The 18,748-nt window shown below is 29.0% G+C and overlaps 3 protein-coding genes across 12 annotated transcripts; 1 reads left to right on the top strand and 2 right to left on the bottom strand.

Moving 5' to 3' along the window:
* Positions 1-3,468: 3,468 nt before the first annotated feature.
* Positions 3,469-9,485, bottom strand: LOC124955695 (solute carrier family 25 member 44). 6 transcript variants are annotated; one of them, XR_007102940.1, is made up of 6 exons: positions 9,084-9,483; positions 8,552-8,865; positions 8,103-8,407; positions 7,815-8,001; positions 5,316-7,728; positions 3,469-5,212 (listed from the first exon to the last, which is right to left on the bottom strand). XR_007102940.1 is itself a non-coding variant. In XM_047510499.1 (5 exons), the coding sequence occupies exons 2-5, from the start codon at positions 8,814-8,816 to the stop codon at positions 7,409-7,411; spliced, it is 1,077 nt and encodes a 358-aa protein (XP_047366455.1). In that variant the 5' UTR covers positions 8,817-8,865; positions 9,062-9,485; the 3' UTR covers positions 3,469-7,408. The 6 variants fall into 6 exon arrangements, 3 of the variants coding, with proteins under 3 accessions (XP_047366455.1, XP_047366456.1, XP_047366454.1); XR_007102939.1 differs by having other exon boundaries at positions 3,469-5,187; XR_007102941.1 differs by having other exon boundaries at positions 3,469-5,646; positions 6,677-7,728.
* A 1,851-nt stretch (positions 9,486-11,336) lies between these two features.
* LOC124955701 (E3 ubiquitin-protein ligase MIB2-like) lies at positions 11,337-16,310 on the bottom strand. Of its 3 annotated transcripts, none has more exons than XM_047510513.1 (12): positions 15,877-16,310; positions 15,198-15,633; positions 14,982-15,097; positions 14,490-14,881; positions 14,209-14,421; positions 13,863-14,034; positions 13,503-13,770; positions 13,096-13,407; positions 12,619-12,982; positions 12,313-12,524; positions 11,951-12,195; positions 11,337-11,850 (listed from the first exon to the last, which is right to left on the bottom strand). In XM_047510513.1, the coding sequence occupies exons 2-12, from the start codon at positions 15,623-15,625 to the stop codon at positions 11,537-11,539; spliced, it is 3,036 nt and encodes a 1,011-aa protein (XP_047366469.1). In that variant the 5' UTR covers positions 15,626-15,633; positions 15,877-16,310; the 3' UTR covers positions 11,337-11,536. The 3 variants fall into 3 exon arrangements, with proteins under 3 accessions (XP_047366469.1, XP_047366470.1, XP_047366471.1); XM_047510514.1 differs by having other exon boundaries at positions 16,053-16,310; XM_047510515.1 differs by lacking the exon at positions 15,877-16,310 and having other exon boundaries at positions 15,433-15,575.
* Positions 16,311-16,587: 277 nt separating this feature from the next.
* On the top strand, positions 16,588-18,657 carry LOC124955702 (2-(3-amino-3-carboxypropyl)histidine synthase subunit 1). Of its 3 annotated transcripts, none has more exons than XM_047510517.1 (5): positions 16,588-16,633; positions 17,121-17,423; positions 17,511-17,818; positions 17,906-18,289; positions 18,398-18,657. In XM_047510517.1, exons 1-5 carry the CDS (start codon positions 16,603-16,605, stop codon positions 18,626-18,628), a joined length of 1,257 nt encoding a protein of 418 aa, XP_047366473.1. In that variant the 5' UTR covers positions 16,588-16,602; the 3' UTR covers positions 18,629-18,657. The 3 variants fall into 3 exon arrangements, with proteins under 3 accessions (XP_047366473.1, XP_047366475.1, XP_047366474.1); XM_047510519.1 differs by lacking the exon at positions 16,588-16,633 and adding an exon at positions 16,656-16,806 and having other exon boundaries at positions 17,906-18,304; XM_047510518.1 differs by lacking the exon at positions 16,588-16,633 and adding an exon at positions 16,816-17,005 and having other exon boundaries at positions 17,906-18,304.
* Positions 18,658-18,748: the final 91 nt, after the last annotated feature.

The raw sequence follows: 18,748 nt of genomic DNA, 5'->3' as shown, positions 1-18,748 counted from the left end.
TCTGTGTATATTTCAATTGTTCATAAATAAAAAAAATTTTTTTTCCTGTTATGTATCACTTATTATGATTAACAAAAATATTCATTTTAATGTATCTATTAGCCATTACAATTTTATACACATTATAAATGAAATATTGTTCAACTTTCATCTAAAACCAACAACTTTTTTGCTGATATTTGGTAAAACAGAAGATTACTATACCAACGATATTCGTTGTAAACTATTTTTTGGATTTGTGGAAGCGAATTCGTGGGTTATTTTTTGTGAAAACAATTTGTTATATATACATACAATAGATTGTATTAATTGATTGTATGTTTAGTTTGATAAAATAAAATACATACGGTGGAATTCCATCAATTTCAAACCAATGAGTTCTGAATTACATATCTAGATAATTGCCATTCTATTAATCATTTCTTGTAAGATTTTTACTTTTTTGATATATGTTGGTTTAATAGTTACCTTGACAAAATTAAACAAGAATATCAATAATTGGTGACTGCCGAATCTCCGTGTATTAATTTGAATATGTAATTGCGTGTAGATATTGTGTTTAATTTCTAAGTAGCCGAAACATCCCTACTTTCAACCAATTGAATAGGCCTGGTGTATGAAATGGTGGATTTATAATTTATCAAAATTCAAATATCGGGAGAATCATTATTACCGATCATATGGACTTGAATTTACACCAGAACAAACAGTTTGGCAGTGAATTGTAAAGCAAAAAATGACTCGTTTCCTTTCCCTTTTTCTGAAATCCGATTAATTAATTTAAAATATTAAATCTATGATTTATAAATAGAACAATAAAGGATATATATCGTTGAAGTATAAAAATATTTCTTATTCCAAGATCATATTCTCTTTTTAATATCATTTCTATGTTACATCGTTTTACATAATTTATAATTTATATTTAATATCATTACGTTACATAGTTTGCTACTATATGTAATAAAACATAAAATACAAGAGAATGTTTGTCTATCTCTGCAAAGGATCTAAGTTTCAAAACTTTATGAAGGTTCATTAAGAGTCCATGCAATTTATATTCTTTAATACTATACCGACCTCTTATAAATATCACTAGGTTCTTTATTGATTTCGGTCTCATATTGCGGATAGGACCAATATCTAACTAATTACTATATTGCGCATTTACATTAGCAATAAAATTTGATCGCAGCGTTATTCACTTAGCCATAATAGTGTACGATCCAAAGAGGATCTCTCGGAAGCGTATGCAAATACAAAAAGAACTTTTCCTAGACTTTGAACGATTACATCGTAGGAAACTCGGAAAATATGCTAGCTACTCGATTGAAAGATCAATATCTATAATTTATTATAAAAAGCCGATTTACCAATAAATTCGAAACAATATTATCGCAATACAAGATCGCAAAAATAATGGTATATTAATCTTCTATTATATGAATTCAATCGTTCCTCTCCCCTTCTCTTATAATATGCATTAGAATTCGATCCTATTCTTCACAATTCATATATTGAAATATATCTTCGCACGGTTTACAAATCAAAGATAGATTTTTAATATCTGTGGAACGAACATATTATATACATTGTAATGGAATGAATATTGATCGATAATGCAGATCAATGCTTTTTAATATAAATATTCACCATATTTAACTGATAAATCAAAGATAGATAGTTATATACATGCATATATGCATATATGCATACATATATATAATATGTGTTAATATAAATATCATATACACAAAAGTGTGAAATTATAAATGGAAAGGTGAGGCTAAGAAGAGAGAAGTAAATATATAACCTCGAGATGAGTCGCTCATAAAAATATAAATAGTGCGAAGGATCGACTACCGCAAAGTATATTTATGTGTGCAAGGGAATGAGAGAGCAAATGAACGAACAGGAGAAAAAGATAGACAGTGAGTGAGGGGGAAAGTAAGAGAGTGATAGAAAGAAAAAGAGAAAGAGGGAGAGAGAGAAAGAAAGTGACTCTTTTAGAAAGTAGAATTTTTTCTCGGGTAATATCGTTTGCAAATATTCAACGTATCTCTATCAGTTATCTACTTTTTTCTATAGATTTTCCGTCATTTCCATCGTAGATCTGTACTCTTGCCTTCTTTCTTCTCGACTGTAACAACCTTTTCTTTATCTCTTCATCTCCTCTCTCTTTTCCTCATCCTTCTCATCTTTCCGCCGTTCTTTGTCACCCCTCTGCTTCTGTATTTCTCTCTCGCTCTCATTCTTTCTCTCTTTCTCTTTTTCTTTTAATTCTCTCGTTCTCGTTTATTTCTTCTCCATTCCTCCACTACTCGTTTCAATTTTTTATTCGATCCTCTTCGCTGTGAAGAAAAATGAAAGGCGAGTTCGAAAGGTATCCATAAAAAAATGAATAAATGTAGAGAAAGGCATAAAAAATATACATACATATATATATAAACGTATGTACATGGAAAATTTATACGTAATACATTTATACAAACATACATTTATACATACATGCATACATATATACAAACATCATACGAACATTTTCCTTTTTTCCTTTTTCCATTTTTTTCTATTTTTCATCTACATTTCTTCAATATTAATATCAATACGATATTTTTGTATTATTTAATTTAACATTAAATTTTAAGTCCATATCCATGTAAAGATATATAATATTTAAAGTTTGTTTAGAAACGAAAAAAATTGGCAAATATTTAATATGAATCATTCTACCGAGTTGATCGAAATAGTAAATCAAATAACATCTCCAGTGAAAATGCCTTGGATTGCTGGAAAATAACCATAATCTGTCGGAAAATTTCTAACCATTCGAGAAACTTCTTGTATATACATATACACATATGCACATATATAACATGCATACATATATATATCTCTCTCTAATCAGTATTCCGAAAAGATATCTTACGAAAGAAAAATAAGAATTCCGATGATAGGTTTAGTATGAAAGGAAATCTCTCTTCACAGAAATGCAATATATTCTAATAAATAAAAAGCAAAAAAAAATATTAATACACTTGGATGTGTTCGTTATTCGACTGCTAGACACTCTGACTGCCTTCTTTTCATTTACTCGATTTTTGTCTCGCCGTGAGATACTTGATCGCTATTCGGCTATTTACATTATTAGGCCGCCGCCCTACACTCTGTTTGCGTCGCTAATCTCGGCTTCACACTTTGTATCCCATACATACTCAAGTTTTATCTCACTCGTCATTCGTATATATATCCCCATATATATATATGTGAATCTATATATGCACGTGACTGCCTATCGTTCTGACTTCACTATTTGCATATATTTTACTCGTGTGTGCAAGTCTGTGTCTTAATGTCGTTGTCGTCGTTGTATAATAATATTCTTCATGTACTGTATCGAGCAAAAAGTGGAACAATTCGATTAAGTATAAATGTTAGTGATGAGAAGTAACTAAGTACACAAGGAAGAAAACAAGACAATGAACTTTTTTATTGTAACGCTACACTCAACGTGACTTTCACCTAGATTTTAAATTTATATTCGATGATGATTTATATTCGATGAATTTTACATGAAAAGTATGCGAAAGAATTGCACCTATCTGATTTATTTTGAGCGAAAAAAAAGAAAGAAAAAAAAGGAAAACAGATAAAAAAGAAATCGTTACTTTTACTTTCGTCATATCAACGAGTTACGACTGTTTCTCATAATTAAACTGTAATAATACTTTCGATAGATAAATTACGCGGTACTTCGATCTGATTTGTTTTTTCTTTTTCTTCATCCATTTTTTTCTTGTTCTTTATTCATTTATCTATTCATTCATCTATCTATCAATTATCTATCTATCAATCTATCTCGTAATTTTCATTATGCAGATCAAATATAAATTAATTATATGGCAAAACTTTACTGACTGAATTATCAGAATGACGAATCTGGGTGGAATGAGAGAAAGGGTGGGTGCAGGCTGAGGCTGATGTATGGCGAAAAGTTTGAAAACTTTATTATATTAAAGTTTCACCGACTATTTTCGTAAAAAGGCTTACAAAATATAACTACGATAAATTCTGTTTCTGTTAACAAAAAGAACCCATAATAAATCGATATAATCCCGTGTTATCGTTCCTTTCAATTTTCATTTCTTCGTTGATACAGGATAATAGATACCCATATAGAAAAATGTTATGGTTTTCGTTTCATTCATTCCGAATTTTTTTTATCAAAATAAATGATAAAAACGATAAGGAGATAATGAAATCGTCGCGGATAAATCTTATTCAAAATTCAAAAAAAGAATCGGTCGAATTATAGATGTATGTATATAATGAAACAAAGAATCTCATTAGAATATCGACAAAAATTAATTTTCTATTGACTTTAATAGTAATTCAATTAATTTTCTTTTGCGTTCTGTCAAATAAACATCGAAATTCATCCATTTGATCCAGCTAAACTTAAATCTTTTATGCTTTCTATCACTTTATAATTATTTAAGCAATATATGTTAATATTAATTACGCGCAGTATTATAAACAAATATTTAAAAGATAACACGACTGCTTAAACGTTACGCCGTTTGTAACACGTGTAAAGTATAATTTAATTTTATTTTAATATTATGAAACGCGGAAATTTCAGTTTATATACTACCTTATATTTTATATAAAAAGAGTAATATTTAAACAATATTCTATTTATTTAAGTGTTACGTAACTCATCTAATTCATACGGTTTCTAATTTATGCCAAATTTCTTCGTCGACTTGAGGCAAATATGTTTTTATATCAAACATTACAAATATTTTCAACGCTTTATGATAATTTTCTTTCTATTTTTCAGTTTCCGAACGATATCGCAACTATGCCTGAAACTGAGAAGGAATCGATTCTTGTGTTGCTAAAATATAAAGGCAATAATTGCGAAGGACGAGCGGTTTCCTTTCTTCGTTAGGGAAAAATGGAGATGCATTTTTCTACTCTGATTTTGACAGAAAGGGATCTCCAAGATGTCCATCTTTCGTTATCAGTCCCATCACACTTACGGCATTCTTTTCTTTTCTTCATCATCTTTTCCTCGCTAGATTATCGAGGAGTGCAATCAGTATTATTCCCTTTTCCCAAATGTGATTCATTATAATAGCCCTGGAATGTGGGCCCTTGTAAGGGATCTTCTTGGCAAGTCTCCTTGATTCAGACGTGAAAAATCGAGCTCGATTTTGATACAAGTAGAAAATACGATTAATAAAATATAAATGATTCAACGAAATACTGTTAAATAACAAGGAACGAATGTAAATAAAAAACTAAGTTACCTGTAATTATCACCAAAAATTCGAGAGAAAGATGCTAAAAAGGACTGTTGAAACCATCGAATATCGAGGCACGACTGAGAACAATGCAAGTGCGTATATCCCTACCAGGCAATAACGTGGCGTCTAGCATCACATCTTTTATTTATGTTCCTTCTTTTTCCTCTTAACGTGACTCTGAAAGTTTCATTGTCACGTGTTTGGAAGAGAAATGACCATCAGGCCGTAACAAAAGGAGTCTTATTTTATTCAAGGCAAGCGCGAAGATACGTTTTGTAATAATTATCCACTTGGTTCTTTTTTTAATATCTCCTTGGATACTGCTTGCATAAAACTATAATAAAACATGTATTATATATATGCCATTACTTTTATCAGATCTATGCGATTGTTTCTCAACTGGAAAACTGCTTAACAAATCACTTAGGATCATTACTGTTTAATGTAATTATCATCCTAATTTACACCTGTACATTTTTTCATTCGGAAACATTATCAAAGCCGACAAAATATTAGAAAGAACCTACAAACATCTCTAAAAAAGGAACTAGGAACATGTAATCGTGAAAAAAACAGAAAAATATTCCCACGCAGCCCCTTAAAAGCCTAAATCTCATCTTATATTCCGATGTCGAAAACTTTACTTTTGAAGTATATATATATATATATATATATATATATATATATATATATGATTGTGTGTGTGTGTGTGTGTGTGTGTCAGTATCAAACAGTTTAAAAGTCTTTGCATTTATTTAAAAATTCATTTCTTTCGAATTAGCAAAGATTTTTGAACATGTTGCATACTTATTAAATGTTGGATTACTTATTAACATATTGACACTACACTCGTTTTCGTATTTGCTTCAAAAATATATAATTTGTTATACATGTAAATATAATAAAGTATATATATTAAAAATACAAAGTAAAAATGGTCCTATAAAATGAGTACGATCATAAGATGTATCATAGATATTATAACTTTGTCCATTACTTTATAATTTTTTAAATGCAACGTGTTAATAATAGGTTCATCGATTAATTTAAATATTTACTTCAGCATTTAAATAAATATATCTGTGTAAATGAATACGATTGATAGATTCTTTTGATCCATTAACTGTTCACAGGCTAGGATAGTTCATGATATACATAATAAACTTTAATTTTTAATATTTTTTCCATGTGTTGCACTTAGAGAATGCTATAGAGCAGTGATTAATGCATGAAGTAAAAAAAAAAACTATATGCTGAAGAGGCCCACCACAAACTGTGACTTAAGAGGGCAACTATAAATGCTTATCATAGTTAGATTCGAAAATCTCTTCATTTTAATTGCAACTAAACATTAAAGTACTTACATTTTCTACATCTGATAATACTGGAATATAGATAAACAGACTAAATATAGGAGAATTCTAAAATAATTTCTTAGAGAAACTCACAGAAAAATTATAATTATTTTATTGTTCTTATATATTTTTATTCGTTTTCATCTATTATCTTTTATTCTCAATTATTCTCATTTACTTTACTTAAATGAATCACCCTTAGCCTATGGGACTCCAGATGCAGCAACCTCCACACGATGAAATCTGGGTCGATACTACTCCATAATATGAAATAAGATTCCAGAGCGAATAGCTGCATATAATAGTTTAAAGTATTAATAAATAGTGGGATCTTTGGGCGGGCTGTTGTCTGAGTATCGTAAATTAAAGCCCTCGGATGGAACCCTTGCTAATTCACTGTAATGCTTTGTGCTATAGATGTTTACATATTTGTGATCTATAGTCTACTTAATGTTAACTTGTAGCTTCTTGCTTACTTTTTAAACATATCATTGATTTCGCACTCACTGTTGAAAATATTTTTGTATATTTGCATAATTGACAAAGCAATTTCATTTCTTTATTGTTAGTGTTTTCATTCACTATTTCTCATATATGCGTGTGTGTGTATATATATATTCATTTTTTTTTTACTTCTCTTCTAGAGATTTCGTTTGCACATCTGTTTTTACATATGTATTTTTTAATAAAATGCATTTTATTTCATTGAAATGTACATTTCTACGAATGGACATTTTAAATTCACCATCTGATAAAACTTTTATATTCTTCATTGATACTAACTCTCTTGATAGTTTCATATCCTAATATTATTGTAAAACTGAAACAAGCTGATTGAACAAGACGAGCCGATAACCCCTTTGTAAACATTTTAAGTCCTTCTTCAATCCACAAAATTTTGAATGCAGTAAGCATACTATCTAATCTTTGCACTTGTAGCCTTGCTCTTACAATGTCTAATGGATTCGTAATAATAGTTGTTGTAAAACCACCAAGTGTACCAGCCACTGCCTGGATGAATAAGTGTGAAAACCATATTGGAAATATCTTTATAAGTTCATCTATAATAACCAAAGGAAATTAATAGTTATTAATTTTTGAATTACAAACATAATAAATAATTGTCTTAAAATGGATTAACAATTACCCTGATATACCGTGTATAAACCCCACCAAAGAGCACTATTCGGCACATATGCGCATAAAGATGCTACATATCCACGATAAAAACCTTTATAACCATCTCTTTGATATATTGATCTTACAACTTCTATAGATATATGAGCACGCGACCTACCAGGCTCTAGATTTAAACCTAATGGGTTCATCCCTAACTGTCATAATAATATAAAGCAGCCATAATATATAAATTACAATAAAAATAAAAAATGCATTCTTGTTCCATAAATATCTGTGCTTATTTTCTTTCACTCACCTTATCTATATAAATTTTACCACTTTTGTTATTGATCCCAAGAACCATTAGATGTTGGCTGAGAATATCAAATGGTACAACTATTGTTTGACCTACTAAACTAGCAGCACCTCCTGCAATCAATGCTTTTACAAGAGAATCTATACGAAGAGCAAGAGGTTCTCTTCCTAATAAGTGGCGCACTCCTTCATAAGTCGATACATAAAATACTCCAGATACAATTTGTATAGAACTTATCCAAAAACCTCTGTAGAGCCCAGAAAATCCTTCCAGTTTATAAATTTTTCTGCAGGCATCTATCATTCCTATAATCGACATGAATTATTAAATAATGCCTATGTTATTTCAATGAAGTTATATACAAATTTAAAGTTCATAACAAAATAATGTTGAATATTTTTTTTCTATTATAATTTATTCAAAGACTCCTTATTCTATTCAACACTTACCATTATACATAACATTATGTCTCTGTATCTGAAGACGGGTTTTTATTACAGTAAGAGGATAGAGGCAGCATCGTACAGAGAATGATGACAACATACTCAATGGAAAAAACTTTGTTTTGTCCATCATATCCCATTCTATGGTTCGAATAAAAGGTGGTGCCTCTACGGCAGACATCTTTAACGTAGACATGCAAGTTATATCCAAATATTGCAAGAAAAGTACGCAAAAGTCTTTGTTTGATTTGATCCTGCATATCTCATTCATATATTACAAACATTATCAACTCATAGATTTCATCTGAATTTTCATAAATCTAAAAATATATGTAAGATATTAAAACAAAATTCAGCCTTATGTATTTTTTTATAAAGTTACTTGATTATATTCTATATAATTGTAATATTCTAATTCTAATTCTATTGAAAGAAATATAAATGATGCATCTAAAACGATGTTCAAAAAACTAAACGTTGCAAATTGAAAAACAAGTTTTTTATTAGTGACAATACCTACTAATCATAGTTTTCTAACCTAAATAATACGATGCTAATTATGTTTTAAACACATTTTATAACGTCCACAATACACAGCAACACTAACTTGCGATGACCAAGAACATTTTTTTATACAACACGATTTCGTAATATGGATTTGGCAACTATCGTTTAACGAGATTAATACAATAAATAATTCGACGAAACATCTTAATATGGAAATTTCACTTTATAAATTTCAATAATCTGCGTAATATGATTACACTTCGTATATTTCGTAATTTTTAAATCGTAACGTTTAGTTAAAATTCTAGCTGACGCAAGAATATTTTAAAAAAGATACTACAATATTAACTATTAGATACTGTGTGAACTGCGCGCTTTTACACAACGACAAGATGTAAAAATAGTACTATCGAAAATACAATTTAAAACATAATGTATTAACAAAACTACTGTGAAAAATTAATTGATATTGATTATCATTTGAAAATGTTTTTCTAAATTACGAAGAGCATGAATAAAAATATAAAATATGAAATATAATCGATATAACTTGAAAGTCTATAGTTTCGATTATTTTATTGATCTAGCTGTTATTCTTGTTAGATTTAGCTCGTCATATATATCAGTCACGTGACAAAAGGTATAATATTGAACGATTTTAATTTGAAATTCCATTAAATTATCATCCCATTCATAGTGTAAAGATATTTTATAATAATGTATGCATATTTTTTATATTTTCCAAATTTTCGACATTTTTCTTCATCTTCTTTCATTGCTGAAATATAAAGAAACGTTTCCTTCCCATCATAAAGCAGTTTTAGAAAATATTTTATGTTTATCAACTAACTAATTTTTTATATATGATATAGAATCATATGACTATTTTAACTCCATTTACAATAAATCAATATAAAGTGTGCTTACTAATAAATAATTTTGTCATGAGCTTATACATAGAGTGATAATCGTGCTTGATCACTGGTATTCCGATTAGTTCTTCAGTTTCATAAAAAATTGGGATAAACATTTTTCATTGGATAACGGTAATACTTGTGAATTTAGATTCGAAGTTGAATGGAACCTAAATAAATTCTATTATTATTTAGTGATGTATGTGTAGATTATTACATATCAACCATTAAATATTAATAAAAATATTAATATATGTATAAAATCTTTATGATGTTTTTTTTTTTTTTTTTTTTTTTTTTGTTGATATAATTCCTGATATGATCCCTAAGAGGTTATAGATCATTTTGATTAATAAAATGTTTGAAATATTATCCGTTTGAATTCTTCTCATTGTATTTTATTATGTAATGGTTTATTGTCATAGTTTTATTTATCATATTATAATATATATTAATTAATTCTGTTATAAACGTCAAAACATTAAAAAATTTGTTTGGCACAATATCCAGTATTTTTTGAATCGCAATTGTAAAATAGCTATAAATTTAATATAAATTGTTTTTGCATTTGATTTCTAAGTTGTATACTTTTACAACCTAGTGTATACTTTTAAAATTATACAACTTAATTATACTCTTTATCGTACTAATTTATCGACCTTCAAGCTTAAGTTATCGAGGGTCTCTTTACTATCTTATGTATTTTTTATCTTATATAATCAATTTGAATCAATCTTTATAAATAATTTATAGGAATAAGGCATACGTAAAGTATAATTCAAAAGATTGCAAAACACAATTTCTATTTTCTTGTGAATTTGAATTTACATTCGTTTTATTATAATAATTAATATTTATTGAGGGCATAATATAAATTCCATACATTCGTAAAAACATAGTAAAGTTAAAATATTGTTGAAATATTACATTACAATTACTTATCTAACAATAAGTCATTCTATGGTATTCACATTGTATATATTCGACGATAGAAAAGCCTAGGTAATAGGTAAAAAGATAACAAATAAAATTCTGTCTCTCTCTTTCTCTTCATACAAATAAATCTTATTTTTAGTAAATCAATAATATATATAACAAATTTATTTTATTTTGTATTGTTCACTGAATTGATTTAAAAATGAGAATTATATTGATCGTATATCGCAATATTAAAATTCATTATATAGATTACTGATTACTTTTCAAAATATCTTATTACTTTTACACGCTATAATATAAAAAGTTATATTTTTTCTACGCATAAAAATACATAAAGAGCCAAATTCTACCTGTATATATATATATATATTTTTTTTTGTATATATATATATATATATATATTTTTTTTTGTATATATATATATATATATATATATATATATATATATATATTTAAATAAGAGACGACTCAAACTAAACAAATGCTTGAAATTCAACTAAGTTTCAGTTATAATTTTCAGTCCCAAATAGGAACTTAATTTTCTACTTATTTTTTCTATTTTTGTATAGAGTCTGACATTTATTTAATTTCTCATGTTGCTCTCTTTATAATTATTTTATAACTTTCATCCCTAATATAGATTAATTTTTTTAGTAATAGTTTTACGACACATATGACATGTTTTTAACGGTGCTGCACAATGTTCACAAGCACCATGTCCACATAGAAATGCAACATTGCGGCGACGTTCCATGCAAATACTACACATATTTGCCTCTTCGAGATCAGCCACTCTAGTTTCCAAATAACGTAATCGTTCGAGGTGTTTTTCCTTTTCCTTCTCTTCGTCTCGCTTATCTTCTTTTATTTTATAATCCAATGAAACGTCTGTTATTTTCTTATCCATTTTAACTGTGGGTATATTCGCTATCGCTGTTGGGTCATCTGACGAAGATATTACAAGTACATAGCATATTTATTCTTTTAAAAATGTTTATTAAATTGTAAAACTTGTCAATATGATTATTATTTCAACGCATTTTACCTTGAATTATTTGTGATTTGTTTGGCTTGTGTCTACAATGTGAACAACTAACAAAAGGGACACTACCACTAGGATCAAATCGAGATTCTTCTTTCGAGTTAATTAAAAACTGTGAACAAACGCAGCATTCAGCAGAATCGGCAGAATTAATTTTGACACTCTCACGAGATAATTCTGATTCAGATGTGGTAGTTCCATGATGTATTGTGGTTTCCGTGCAACTGGATGATGAATTATTTCCTACTCTGTAATGTTGTTTGTTAATAAAAATTATTTTACTTATTATGCCTAACAAATTTAAAAAGAGAAAGATCTAATAATTTACAAATTTAAAAAGAGAAAAATTTAATAATGTTACTTACTCAAGTTGAGTATTGTTGCTTTGATATTCATAAGATTTTAAAAGTTTCATGAGTACTGCAACTTGTGAATCCTCATTGAGAAGATCCAAAGGAGTCTTATTTTTCGAATTCTTTACGTGTTCCAGAAGTGTACGAGTTTTATCTACGCTTACTAAAAAACAAGCCAATGCTAATTCAGATTTTGCTCCTTGTCTTGTCAAAGTCTGCCAAATCTGCACACATCATGATTTCTTATTATTGTATCGCATTAACAATTTACTTTATATCTAAGAGCAAATAAGCTTTTGATAATAAACAATATAATACCCCATAAATAATAGGTGAATCTCGGCTACTCTCTGGCGTCGGTATAGTTGACGGTTGATTTGGACTTTTGGCTACAGCAATGTGCAATGCCGTATCTCCGTCTTCATCCGTGTTCGTAATATCTGCGTTATAATTGATAAGTAACTCTACTAAGGACCAGTGTGCTTGCGAAGTAGCTAAATGTAGGGCTGTTTGTCGTCTGTTATTACGTAGATCTACTTTTGCACAACCGCCACTTGGAGAGAGAAGCGTAGCAGCCACATCTTTATGACCGTTCAATGCTGCAAGATGTAATGCTGCAAAACCATCTTCCTTTTTCACATCTACTAAATGCCGTGCTCGTGTCACAAGTCTTTCCGTAGCACTAGACAAATAAACCAGTAATGGTAACCAACTTTATATCCACAAGTTGAAAAAATCTAAACAATCAAGAATCAATTGATGATATAAACAAATAACGGATTACTGCATACTTACTGTGCATTACCCTTTAAGGCAGCATGATGTAGAACATTAAAACCACGCTTATTACGTAAAGTAAAATTTATCCTTTCGCAAGCACAAAGAGCATCGATTATATCAAGTGCATCCTTTCCAATGGCATCATGCAATGCAGTATCCCCATATGAATCTTGCAGATTTACATCGCAATTATAACGTAACAATATTTTTACACATTGAACATGCTGCTTATTTACAGCAACATGTAGTGCACTACATTTACCATTATTTACAGCATTAATAGCCGCACCTCGCGACAAAAGCAATTCCATTATTTCTGGTTGATTCCTGTGAAAAAGTAAGCAATATAATATTTTTTTAATAGACTATTTCCTTGTTTTTCAAAGCTATTTCGATCATAATCAAAACAAGAGTTGTCTTACCCAAATGCGGCATAATGTAGCGGAGTATCCCCATCTTCATCGATTGCTCGTAAAGAAGCTCCAGCATCGAGAAGAAGAATGCAAAGATCATGTTGCCCTTGATGCGCAGCTACTTGTAGACAGGTTTTTTTCTCACCACCAGGACCACCAGCTCGAGCATCCACCCTACCAGGATATTTTTTCAAAAATTCCCTTACCGCATGAACACCTGCCTCTCCTCTGGCAGCATCTCGTAATAATTTTTCTACTTCATTATCTGTTACACCGACTATATAATAAAATAAAAATATTAATTAAACATATACTTCTCTGTCTTATATTTTACCTTATATTTCACATTATTCTTATATTAAATTATACCTGATCGATCTCTATTCCTATCTGCCTCTTCATTTATAACAGGTACATTATGTGATCCAGGTGGCATTAATGATACGCTCAAAGGATTAAACGTCCATGTATGACCATCCAATGCTACACGTAAATCTCCATCTGAATATATTTTTATTATTTTTCCAGTTTTTCCAAGAGCCTGTAAAATTACCAATAATTCATTTAAAAAATATATTACTCACATGAACAGTGCATATATTACTCACATGAATAGAACAAATTATATATAGATGTGTATACAAATATTGTATATATAATAGAAATATAGTAGAAGTATAGTAGAAAGAAGAAACAATATTTTACGAATACACACTGTTTTCATTACGTCTATCCATTCTCCGTGTCCTCGTTGATAATGTTTTACCGTAGTTAAATCGTTTTTTACTTTAACTATATCTCCAAGAGAAAATATATCTTTGCTTGTTACTTTTGTTAAAGCTTTAGGGTGAAATGTCCATCTATTATTACAACCTTCGTATTGTACACGAATATCTCCCTTGTCCGTTACCCGATGAACAGTACCGATCTACGCGATACATTAACATATTACATATATGAATTTAACAATCAATTAATGTAATTATTCTGCAATACCTTCCCTATATATTCTGCCATACGTGGATTCCATCCACCATGACCATCCTGCATTTCTTTGAGAGCTTCTACCTGAATTAAAACTTTTACTTTATCTCCAATGTTAAATGTCAAATGACGAAGACTAGAAACAACAACATTGGGAGTATTGCCTCTATTCAACATAGAATCGTTTCTACCGTCTGGATATACTATTATAGGTTGTCCAAGAAATGGAAGGTGTTCTTTATAATAGGTACCAGCAGTGGCTTCTTCTATATAACATAAATCTACACAGCCTTTATACCCAAGTCGATAGACATTAGTACTTCCTATGGACCATGTAACGGTAGCAACCGAACGACTACTCTCATTATCCCAACCACGAATATCCATAACTCTTCCACTTTTACCTATTAAAACAAAATAAAAATTATGTTTAACAAATGTCATAAATATACAAATTGCTAATAAATCAATCACAAAATATTTTAACACTAATATAATATCTACCTGAACCTCCATCTTGATTACCCCATTCCCAATCTGGTCCACGAACTACCTTTGCTCCAATAAAAATACCTTTCAACGGTATTTTTGTACAACCTTCTCTTGCACTCAGCTGTATCCTATTAATAATGTAAATTTATAAAAATTTATAAAAATCCAAAAAAGCAAAAACCGTTAACAAGTTAAAAGTTATAGCTTTCATATTTAAACTCTACTAACTCTATAGAAGTAGGAGTTTGAAATCTTTGAAAAGTATGAGTTAAATCGTGTATATCTGCCATATAACATTGTGTGCATAAGTCATAATCGGAACATTCTGTACACTTCCATCTCATACCAATTATACCACGCTTTTTACATCCATCACAAATAATATTACAATGTTTTACACCAATAGCTGCATTGTCAAAGACAAGTAAATCATAAGCTCCCTGATATCCAATTCTATAATTACTTCTAGAACCATGATCCCATTGAACGATAACAGTCTTGTCAGGTGTTCTATCAGCAGGATTAGGACTAGAAGCTGAAGTTCCAGATGGTGGTTTGCCAATTTCTACTACTGTACCAGCATGGCCTTCTCCACCATCTTGATCATCCCATTTCCAATCTTGACCACGCACAACACGCAAACCTACTTCCAGCATCTTTGAAACTATCAAATTTGAAAGTATAAAATCACTATAAAATGTAAGCTAAAGGACGTTACAAGTGCATCTAGATAAATTACATAGTTAAAACGAAACAACCGTAGAAATCTCACTTCTTTGCACACCACACAAAAATAATGTTCTGAACATTTCAGTAATTATAATTTTTTTCAAAATTTTTCACTTTAAACCATTTACTTCTCCTTTTAAGAATATTAGCGTACATTATACTAAAGAATATAACTTACTCAATCAGTTAAATCGACAAAATTATGTATGTAGTTTATGCAAATAAAATTAATTATATGATTGAGAACATTTTATAACGTATTAAGGTTTTGAAATGATTGGAACATTAAGTAAAGTATTCATTAACGTCTCTTAAATTGTGAAATTAACAATCAAATATCTTCAAAACGCGTACAGTAAGCGTGACAGATTTGATGTCACATTAATGATGCTGTGTATCATCCTACAAATGGCTTATGCGTCATTGATTTTGAATAGTTGTTGTTAGATAAAAAAAAAGAAGAAAAACATAAAAAAATGTTATCACATCAAAACAATTATACATTTAAACATTTCTAGAAGTTCATTTTATTATAATAAAATGAAACATATAAATCAACGTCGCACCGACTATCGTGGTCCATATGATCTTTACGTGAACATATATATAAGAAACTGACACGCAAGAATTGGATCAAATCAAATCCAACCAATCACGTAAAAGAGTATAAGAGTAATAGCAAATAACAAAATTCCTTCTCTTTAGCTGATCACGAATCTTCTCATAATATTATGATCATAAGAATTCAACTTGACTATGTCTATCTTTGTCATTAATATTAAACATATATAAAAAAAATAATAAGAAGGATCAATCGATTAAAAATAATAATAAGAATCTTTAAATATGTGCATTTTTTGAGAAATTAATTCCTCATGTGAGATTCTGATTGGACCATATTAATATGAATATAATTATTATCCAATCAAAATTTGGTAAAGACAATCTTCATTTTACGTTACTTATGATTACAATTCAAGTCAGTTTCAATACGAATTCATAATAATCATTTAAAAATTTTATGATTATTAAGTTGACAATTCTAGTTATTAATTAGACTAAGTTGCAAGTACTGATGTTTAGTTGAACACATATCGTTATTATGTTGGTAATTATATTTGATCATAACCAACGTTTACAGAAACATGATTAGAGTGATAAGAAAATTGTAGTATAATATATAAATGAATTACAAATTTGTATATATAAAAATTCAATAATTTCAGAATTGATAATAATATAGCGAAGAAGTTTAGTTAAAATCATTTTTATTTAAATAATGTGCTTACAAAAATGATTTCTAAGATGTAATAGCTCCTGTGTTTAATAAACACAAGAAAAAATACACTTAAATAATATAATATGAGTTATAATGATAACATGATCTTTTAATAAAAGCAAATAATATAATCATGATTGCAGAATATGAATCTGCTGTTGTAATTAAGGCAAAACCAGTTCGCAAAGTATTTAAAGCTCCAATCAAAGTTAATAAGATACCACAAGAACTTTTAAATGATCCCTTATTGAATACAGCTATTGCAGCATTACCTAATAATTACAACTTTGAAATACATAAATCTATATGGAGAATCAGAGAAATTAAAGCTAATAGGGTCGTTTTGCAAATGCCTGAAGGATTATTAATGTATGCAACAACTATAGCTGATATTATTGAAAATTTTACAGATGCAGAAACTATTATTATGGGTGATGTAACGTATGGTAAAATATAATTATAAATATGTGTATATATATATATATATATTATTTAATATTAATTTGATTACTATTACAAATTTATTTTTATAGGTGCATGTTGCATAGATGATTACACAGCTCGAGCATTAGATGCAGATTTTATGATTCATTATGGGCACTCTTGTCTAATTCCCATTGATCAAACTATTGGAATTAAAGTTCTATATGTATTTGTTAATATAAGTATTGACATTGTACACTGTATAGAAAGCATTAAAGCTACTTTATTAGTTATTTCAAAAATATCACTCATTAGTACAATACAGTTTGTAGGAACGTTACAAGCTATTGCAATAGAATTGAAAAAAAATGGATATGAAGTTTCTATACCGCAGAGTAAACCATTGAGTCCAGGCGAAGTGATTTTTCTTCTATTTTCTATTCTTTATTTACTCTTATATAGGTTATAGTATTATATATTAAATTAATATAAACCATTATTAAAGATTTTAGGTTGCACTGCACCACAAATACATTGTGCAGATGCTATTGTTTATATAGGAGATGGTAGATTTCATCTTGAAGCTGCTATGATTGCAAATCCAAATTTACGAGCATTTAAATACGATCCTTATGAAAAAAAGATGACAGAAGAATTCTATGATCACAAAGAAATGCGCGAAACAAGACTCTTGGCGATAAATCTAACAAAGAATGCTAAAATATTTGGAATGATACTTGGGACTTTAGGTCGGCAGGGACATCCGAAAATTGTGGATCACTTACAAAATAAGTTGAAAGCTTTAAGAAAGGAAAGCGTTATTATTTTACTTTCAGAAATATTCCCAGATAAAATTAAATTATTCAAAAATGTAGATAGTTTTATACAGGTATATAATTCAAAAGTAATTAAAAAAAATTCTTTAGCTCATCTAAACATTGTTTTGAGTTTCATTTAAAATATGATATTTAAAAAGGTGGTTTTTCATATCTTTAAGGTTGCATGTCCACGTCTCAGCATCGATTGGGGCATTAATTTCCATAAACCTTTTCTTACACCTTATGAAGGTGCAGTCGCGCTGAAGATGGCTGAGTATGATAAAAATCAAGCATATCCTATGGATTTTTACTCTGCAGCTAGTTTAGGCCCATGGACTCCAAATCATAAGAAGTTTGAATTAGAGAAACGTATTAATACGTGTTGTGGTAAATGTAAAACTGGAGAATAAGAAATAAAATATTTTTTAAAGCTTGCAAATAATTTGTTAAGAATAATAGATCTTAATAATTTTTTTTTCTTTATCTTTTATTAAGTATAATATAATTATATTGTAATCATAATCATATTG

Source organism: Vespa velutina, chromosome 19 (genome assembly GCF_912470025.1).
Source record: "Vespa velutina chromosome 19, iVesVel2.1, whole genome shotgun sequence".
Taxonomy (NCBI): Eukaryota; Metazoa; Arthropoda; class Insecta; order Hymenoptera; family Vespidae; genus Vespa; species Vespa velutina.
The sequence above is the reverse complement of the archived record's forward strand: the minus strand, read 5'-3'. Positions and strand labels throughout refer to the sequence as shown.